We start from the raw sequence: 9,312 nt of genomic DNA, 5'->3' as shown, positions 1-9,312 counted from the left end.
CCGAAACAACGAGTGTATGTTAATGAGACCAGTTTAAAGACTACACGAAAAATTCTTTTAATGTGTGTATGGTGTTTCTTGAATGAAAATGACATTGGGTGGGGTCCTGCTCCGTCTTTTTCACCTGTGGGCTTTGATAATCTCGGCGTGGCGACCCTGACGAGATTGAAAAATACCGGTTCGACCTACAATTATCTATTAATGGAGTTGAAATCAAAACGATATATCTCATATCTCATTTGCAAAAAAAAAATTAGAACTGACTAACTTATTATATTCAGACCGTTGACAATTTGTGTCGGATCTTAAAAGTGTTAATTTTTTTTCCCACCCGTTATTATATTGGAATTTGGAAATTAATTATTTGGTCCTATTTGAATTTTCCGAAGGATTTTTAATTTTATCCCATTGAAATATGGAAGTACTTCTACCGTGTCTTATACCAGTATTATTATCGGTGCTAGCGTGGAGTATTTGAAACTAGGGTATATAAGGGGAGCCCACTACACAGAGAGTCATTCACAAACGAATATCTCCATCGCCAGAGCAGCAGCAGCTAGCAAAGCTTCCTTCACAACTCAATCATGAACGCTTTGGTAAGATTTTCTTTTTCAAATGGTTTTTTAAAAATATGGATTTGCTAAAACTTTATAATGGATCTCAATGGGAATTGTCTCGTAGACTATAGTTATTAAATCTCATTTGGATTTGATTTCTTAAGACTATATATATTAAATTTCAATTTGATTTCTTTTGTAAAGACTTTGTTAAAGTTAGGGCTATAAATTATCTTCTAAAATTAAATTATAGTTCCGATAAAAATAGTAATGTATTTAAAACATTTAAATCTATCACTCAAGTAAACTTTGAAAGGTATAAGATTGATAGATGTATCACTAAGTTACATTGCTTCAAATAACCATTCACATATTATTCTGAAAATTAGTTGTAGTTATAATAATTTGATTTGTTCGTGTTTTTTTTCTCAGATTGCACTTAGCTTCTTTGGCCTTGTTGCCTATGGATCTGCTGGAGTTTTGACCAACCACCTTGGTCTTGTTGCTGTTCCAAGCACCGTTGATGTTACTGGCCCAATCGCCGCTCATCAAGGAGCCGTTGCCGCTGTCCAAGGAACCGTAGCCGCTGCCCAAGGAACCGTTGCTGCCCACCAAGGACAATACGCCGCCCTCCAAGGAGTCGTTGCTGCCCAACAAGGACAAGTAGCCGCTGCCCAAGGAACCGTTGCTGCCCACCAAGGACAATACGCTGCCGTCCAAGGAGTCGTTGCTGCCCAACAAGGACAAGTAGCCGCTGCTCAAGGAACCGTAGCTGCCCACCAAGGACAATATGCGGCTCTCCAAGGAGTCGTTGCTGCCCAACAAGGTCAAGTAGCCGCTGCTCAAGGAACCGTTGCTGCCCACCAAGGACAATACGCTGCTCTCCAAGGAGTCGTTGCTGCCCAACAAGGTCAAGTAGCCGCTGCTCAAGGAACCGTTGCTGCCCACCAAGGACAATATGCCGCCCTCCAAGGACACGTCGCCGCTAAGCAAGGAGCTGTTGCCGCTGTCCAAGGCCGATTGACCCACGCCGGAGTTGTCGGTTTGGCTCATCCCGGCTTAGCCCATGTTGGTTTGGCTCACGCTGGTTTGGCTCACGCTGGTTTGGCTCACGCTGGTTTGGCTCACGCTGGTTGGGCTCACGCTGGTTTGGCTCACGCTGGTTTGGCTCACGCGTGGTAAATATTTAGTTTGGAGTTTCGTAAATTAGATTAATTGTCGTCCATTCTCATCTGTCGTTTCTATTTGTAAAATTATTTAAGTTCCTGGTTTTTAAATCGTGTCTGTATAAAATGGAAAATATCGTTCCATAGTCAAAAAGATGCTAAGCATAAAGAACAAATTGTACAATTATTTCAATAAATCTAATTGTTTTTATTATTCATGGTGTCTGCTGCTTTTGAGGGAATACTTTTACGTTATAGACCTTTGATAGTGTGTCAGAATTTACAGACTGGTGTACCTAGTAACAGAGACCATACCACCGGAGGTCTATCATCATAGTGCCCTACGCCAGCGTCCACCTTTGATAGTATTGTATGGTGTCGAAATTTGGAAAGTATAATTATTTTTTTCCAACCGCTCGCTCTAATATAAATAAGCTTTTTGTAAAGTTCTGCATTCGTAAAACATTCATTTGTTTAAAATAATTTTGAAAATTAGTGGTTAGCTTTTCAGATTAAGTAGAGCCACGTAGCGGCCAACACGAGAAGCTTATTAACTAGTGGATTTATTTTACTTTAATAGAACAAATTGTCTGCTTAGCAGATGAAAATCGAACAGTTTAAAAATTCATTTATATAAGCTAGCGACTTGTTAATAGTGGCCTGAGTACAATACTTTAAAGGGAGTATAACCCCTCTGGTTTGGTAGGGTGCGCCTAGACTACAAAGAGGAGCTTCCACAAGGCTTCCTAGCGAGCGGCGGCCAGTAGCTAGTTTAACCGGGTTAAGTATAACCTTTTTCGGAATTAGGGGGTAAAACCCTATCAAACTAACTCCTTGCCAACCCTCGCTAGGAAGGCTTGTGGAAGCTACTCGGTATAGTCAAAGCGCGCCCTACGAAACAAGAGGGATTATACTCCCTTTAAGTAAACTGAATAGGCTAATTTCAAATTTCAAACTCTATCAAATTTGCAGTTCGTTACATTACGAAAGAACTTAAACAAGTTTATACAGTGCATTGAGTTAAGTAGAATCTTTATTGAAAGAATATTTTTTCGCTAAGCGATTGCCGGAATTTTACTATAAAAAACGAAAGACAGCGTTCCTAGCGAAAAAATAGGAGTTAGTTGATCCACCATCGAAGGTGCTTCTTTATTCACAGTTTCAGAATTGTTAACTCAAGAAAACAAGAGTTAGTTGATCCACCATCGAACGTCCTTTTTATTTCGTTGCCTTCCCCTAGGGGGGAAAACGAATTTTATTAGGACCCTAGAAGGATGTTAAGAATAGGGTTACCTCGTAGCGTTCACAAATGCGCTGAAGTGAACCTTGGGTTGGACAGGGCGCTGTATGGTAACCGCTCGGAATGAAAGGGTGAGGATAAACTTAGGAGTCAGTTACCTCGTAGTGGCTGCAGAGGCGTACTCCGGGCTGAAGTTCGGCTTAAAGCGCTGTAGGTTATCTCACGGAACGATTTACGAGGAGAATTGGGAAAAGTGGGAATCACGTCGTGGTTGTTGCAAAGGCGTACTTGAGGCTGAAACTTGGCCCAGAGCGCTGTATGTTATGTTTCGGAACGACCCCCTTCGGGCAAGGATGATACAAGAGACGAACGGTGCTCTAACGTTGAAATGTCTGACCCCAATGACTGATGTTCTCCTTCTTCCCCCTACCGCAGGGTTGCCACATTCTGCCGATGTTGATTTCTATAACGCAGGGCTGCTAATCGGGGGAAATCTGGGCTTGTTCTTTCGTGATTTGCTATGGGTAAAAAAGTTTAAAAATTAGCGGGAAAAAGTGCCGCGATTAAAAGGTTAATATTTTACTTCATATTTGTAAAAGTTACGAACGAATATAGCTAATTGTAAAAACAAAAATTATAAAGTTTTTGTATGTAATTGAAAGTGGTGAAAACGCTCGTTACATATAAATAGTGGATTTTTCTAACTAATTTAAAAATAATCAGTCTGGCTCTTTAAGAGAAGTATTTTAAACTTACTTAAATTGGGCTAATTGACGATTTATGGACAGAATCCCGAAAAATTTCATTTCGACTGCGTTTATCCCGACACGAAAATCCCGAAGTGAAAATTTTTGACGGGATAAAAATCCCGACTTGCAAAAATCACTACAAACAAAAATTTAATTTATAATTAAAATTGTTTACAATTAAACTTGGAGGTCAAAGTTGTGTGCGATGTTTCGTAAATAGTCATCGATTGATACATTTTCGTATGTGCTAAGAACACTTTTGATACGTTGTGCTTTTGAGCGGTATTTTTTCGGTCCTTGAGGCTGTGTTACACCCACCATAATCTGCTCCACTCTAAGTTCAATTCCGCTCTGCTCCATCTTCAGAAAATCATTGAAACGCCAAATTGTTGGGTGACATGATTGTATACGAGAGGAGAAGCTGTGATGCCATCCTTCGACTACCACTTTTACGTTCTACACAGCGCCAGTAGGTAGATACACACACCTCTTACTCGACCGATTTCGTAAGCATATCGCTGATAAGTTAGGATGTCACCGCGTTTTGGTCCTTTGACGAGTTTGAGAGACGTACTGTTTATTCTTAACCGCTCACTACACTGCCGATGAGATTTGACCGCCGTCAGAATTTATAGACTATCGAGATTTTTTATTCGGTTTTTTTAGCCTATCGGGATTTTTTTTATTCGGGATTTTAGTGTCGGGGTTTTTTTGTCGCAATTTTTTATGTCGAGAATCTGTCCAGTCACCTAATTGACAATGTCCGAAATTATTTTGGATCAGAAATTGGGCTACTTTGAAATATACTTTGGGCGACATTCTAAAAGTAACCTGGCAACTCTGCTATCACGCATACATTTTTCTCTCCCTCTCTCTTCTCGTGGCTATTGCTTTGTTTCCTTCTTAACTACTTTGGGTCCTTTGTTATTCGAGATTTTTCGAGTTAAAGTTTGGCTAAAAGTTTTAAAATAAACTTTACAGTGTTCCGTTTTATTCCACTTGCTTTAAAAAAACGACTGTTATATAAATCAGATTATTTCATTACGTTAACGTCAACTCAATTCAGTTTAATGAGAAGTACTTCATCAAAGCCTTATTTTTGTGTTCAGTCTTTCTCATGATGGCAAGCAATATTCCTTTGGTTTAAGAATTGAACCTCTAAAGTAGAACTTAGTGTCAGGGCCGTCTTTACATATTGTGATGCCCTGGCACTTATTATTTTGGGGGCCCCCTATGCGACGAGATAGCAAGTATGGGCGGTAGCCGAGTACTCTTCAAGGTAGGGCAGGGCGAGTAGAAATTTATCATTTATTTTTGGTATCATGTACGGCCACAGGGTGGGAGAAATTGCCCCCCCCCTTCAATGAGCTATTCCCACTTGCCCTTCTTGGGTCCAAGTTTTTCCCGTAGTTATTTTCGATTAATTGTCAGAGACCAGGCTAATACCCAAAAACGAACCGCGGCCCGTCCACACCAACGTATTACTTGAACTGTCGTTCTTCGTTTTGGGGAATACACTGCAGTAGAGTAATTACATCAAATGTGTCTTATATCACTTATGGAAAGCTCGTTCATTATCATTTATCAAACCGTTCTGTGTGACCGCCGAGCGAGTGAAGCGAGTGAGGTCGCTATATCATGTTGGCTATTGGTCTAAAACCAAATATTTCAGTTTTTAGAAATCATTTGTCAAATTTATTTTCGAAAATGACCGGAAGTATTCGAACAAATACCGCCCGGTTTGAAAATTTTAACTAAAGGGAACTTTTTATCATATACCAAATATCAACATTTTAGCTTGAGGAGTAAATTTCCATCGACTATGAAAGCGTGGTATTTAACATATGGCAAATAACATGATAAAAAATGGGAAAAGTTGTTAAATAATGGTAAATAACACTACAGCATAAAATGGGGAAAGTTGTTAAATAATAGGAAATTACACTACAGCATAAAATGGAAAAGTTGTTAAATAATAGAAAATAACACTACAGCATAAAATGGGAAAAGTTGTTAAATAATAGAAAATAACACTACAGCATAAAATGCGAAAAGATAACGTGATGGAATAGCTTTAACTTCTCGGCCCCATCAATCGTAGGATGATATTAAAACAATTCCTCAGTGACTTTCTCCCCTCCAACTTTCTAAACGTGCTACCAGCATTGTTGATATAATTTTCTTACGCCTTTTCCATTGGCTTATGCTCTGGGTTAATAAACACCTAAAGGCATAAGTAACAAAATATTATATTTCCTATCACCCAATGCAACATTTTTACTGATATTCTGTTTCGCCAATGACAACCTAAATCATTGTGTTGCTAAAAACTGACACCGGTCCTAGAATTACTTAGTCTTTGTAAGTTCCAGGTAACAACGCGCGGGAAATCGTTGCTGTTAGCCATTTTCAACTTTTGATAAACGAGCCCAGACCCTTTGAAAATTAAAACACTTTCACAAGTATCTGAAGAAAATTAACTTCTGCAAATATAAATAACGCCCACTTTGGAAAAATAATGATGTCTTATTGAATCGGAAGTGAAATATCAGAATTATAAACACTCGCTTAATTCTTTAAAGGGGATATAAACTCTGGCATTTTGGTCGCCCTCCAACGGTTTCGCTGTTGGCCGCTTCCTCCTATGGCTTTAGACGCATCGGCGCGGCTTAGTGGTTTACTTGAGAGGTAATCCTTAAAATTGCGGGGTCTCCCATACAGATCGCGTTGGAGGTTATATTCCCCTTAGAGTATTTATTTTTGAATTTGAAACTTAAATGCGTTTACGATAGTTACTATCGCCATCAAACTAACCTGGCATTTACCGGCGAAGAGTTTAGGTAGGGAAGAGTCTCCCCTTCCAAAACTTTCGATTACACAATCACTGTCACATAGTTTCCTTCGCAGAAATCGTTCAGTGTCATACTTATTCGTACTATGCGATTTATGCTATAAGTATTATCGTGATCAAAGGAAATTTCACACAAAACAAAGGCAAAGATACAGAAGCTAAAAGTTTTTTGTTAGGATACAGTATATTTTCTTTTTGCTATAATTATTTCATACACATTCCTTAAAGAGAGAAACACTTCAAGATAATGCGTCATGAAACAACTTAACGCCTTCTCTCAAACACTGCAAAAGTTTCAGGGCTTATGGGCGAAAATTTTATGGGAATGCCAAATAATTTTGTAAATTTGACAAAATCAAATAGTAAAAATGTTTAAATAAAATACTCGGTTTTCTGAAATTCATTATTTGGTATTTCAGAAAATTAATAACAAAACTTCGATCCGCCGGTGGGAATAGTAAACCCGAAATTTAACATCATAATTTAGTTGTATCAAATAGTGGCAATATCTTATACGGACCTACTTCAAGCTCGTTTGACGTCAACTCCGCACTCTAAACATAGTCACCCTAAAAATTTGGCTGTGTCCGGAAAACTGTTGGTGATAGACAAAGACGGTCTTAGGGCAAGGCGAACGAGGCGACCGCCTAGGGTCCCGCGGGAAGCGCTGCCTTCAGGGGCCCTGAGACGATTCAATGATTCGAATTTGATTCCGGGTAAGCTTTTATGATTCGAACTCGATTCCAGATTCCAAGATGATTCTTTGATTCCGAAAAAAATTAGGATTATCGGTCAGATTCTTGTGATTTGGAATATTGGAATCAGGTGTATAGCAATTTTATGAATTTTATCACAGAGCGAGTGAACCCTATTTGTTGAGAACATTTCCTCGGCAAATTTGTTATGGGGGGGAAAGGGGCCCCGCACGCCCTAACGCTGGCCCTGGTAAGAGAAAACAATTTATCGAAGGTAGAAATCAGCTCCGACTAAATATGCTCGCCGATTGCAATAAAATGTCTCAGTGAAATAAAAAAAGTGGGGACAATATAAACCTTTCCTTCGCTTAGCCATTATTGCAAATATGAAATTTTAATGTTGAATGGTTTTTTTTTGAGCACGAGGGGGCCCTTTTCGAACTCGGGGCCCTGGGCCCTGGCCCAACGGGCCCAATGGGAAAGACGGCACTGCTTAGTGTGCATTTATCTCACAACATTGGAGCCTCAGGTTGTTTTAGTTTTATTAAATTACGTTAAGTATTGAATTGAATGCTTTGGATACATTTCATTTACGATCGAGATATTGCTACGTAATGTTGCAATTTGATTTGTTGCGAAAAGTTTTGGGTAAGTTTAAAAAGACCGATATTTCTGCGGTTCATCTTAATTTTTTTGTAAGAAAATTTTAACGCAACCAAAATTAGATCAACGTTCGTATTCCGGGTGCTGGGATGAAAACTCTTGACTCAAATATAAAGGAGTAATGTAGTGGTGTTTGTAATAGGGCTAACTAGTAGTACTCTTAAAGTTTTGAAGAAGGTAAATTACCCTTTTGAAATCGCAAATTTCTTAATTGCACTGAAAAAAATAAGTCACGTGTGGCATTTTTGATAAAACGTTGGTGGTTGAAATGACAGTGTGTCAGAATTTATAGCCCGGTGTACCTAGTAACAAAGTTACAGAGACCATACCACCGGAGGTCTATCATCATAGTGCCCTACGCCAGCGTCCCCAAGCCCGGACAGGTGACAAATCCAGCATGGGTAGTGATACCCTAATAATGATGGTCGCACCTAGAGGTCGGCGTTTGGATAATAATTAATCACTTTATCTTTTTTTATCCACAACCGTCGATTATCCGAAAAACATAATTATTTTTTGCATGTTAAATCTCTTTCTATCCGTGGATAATATCTATAAATAAACAGTTAACTGGATTTTTTATGGTTAATCGATATATTGGCAGTTAATTTATCTGTTTTGCCAACCTCGATCTAGTCGCACCTTTGACGCAAGCCACTCAACCCAGCAGAAGGTGCAGCGATGGGTAATATCCATAAACAAAAATTATCCAACAAATAATCAGTTATTTTTGGCTTTTTCCCATATTAAATTGTTTCTATCCATGGATAATATCCATGGATAAACGGTTAACCGCAATTTTATTGATTAATTGAAATTTTGCCAGTTAATTTATCGGTTACGCCGATCTCTAGCCAATGGGTGGACCATTTCCCACTTCGCACACAGCAGTGGGATTAAGTGTGGATGCTGTAGCAACTCCAGCCGGCCCCCTACCTACGTAGGTAAAGAGTCAAACCCTTTGGAGAGAGCTCCTAAAGGGGAACGACGAGCACACAGCAGCCCAAGTAACCCGGCAGAGCTGGCACCGGAGATCCCGTTGTGACTCCAAAAGGCCGGGAAAGAGGACCGCCGTGCCCTCATACGGAGGCCCGCCGCCCCACAGCAGGCTGCCCAATCCGCCGAGGCGACCAGTTTGCACGGATCCTCTCCGTTAGCCTGAGTCGAAACTCAGTATCCAGTCCCTACCTGACTGAAGTCGGAGGTGGGGATAGGACCATTTGATCAGATCTAACATCTCCCAGTGCGCCACCGCCCTTATGGGTTACAAGAGCCGGACGTCGACTCCCCGGTAAAGCCACCAGTTATTGCACACTCTGACCCGTTGAAAAGACAGAAAAAGGTATCTACGAAGGCATTTTACTGAAACCCTCGACCAAAACTCGGAAGAA

The 9,312-nt window shown here is 39.9% G+C and overlaps 1 protein-coding gene across 1 annotated transcript; it reads left to right on the top strand.

The window, feature by feature from the left end:
* The first annotated feature begins 534 nt into the window (after nt 1–534).
* On the top strand, nt 535–1,833 carry LOC149963127 (uncharacterized). Its single transcript, XM_090170482.1, has 2 exons — nt 535–596; nt 990–1,833. Exons 1-2 carry the CDS (start codon nt 585–587, stop codon nt 1,737–1,739), a joined length of 762 nt encoding a protein of 253 aa, XP_090026608.1. The 5' UTR covers nt 535–584; the 3' UTR covers nt 1,740–1,833.
* Nucleotides 1,834–9,312: the final 7,479 nt, after the last annotated feature.

Source organism: Leiobunum rupestre, chromosome 1 (genome assembly GCF_980474605.1).
Source record: "Leiobunum rupestre chromosome 1, qqLeiRupe1.1.hap1, whole genome shotgun sequence".
Classification (NCBI taxonomy): Eukaryota; Metazoa; Arthropoda; class Arachnida; order Opiliones; family Sclerosomatidae; genus Leiobunum; species Leiobunum rupestre.
This window is presented reverse-complemented; position numbering and strand designations above follow the sequence as displayed.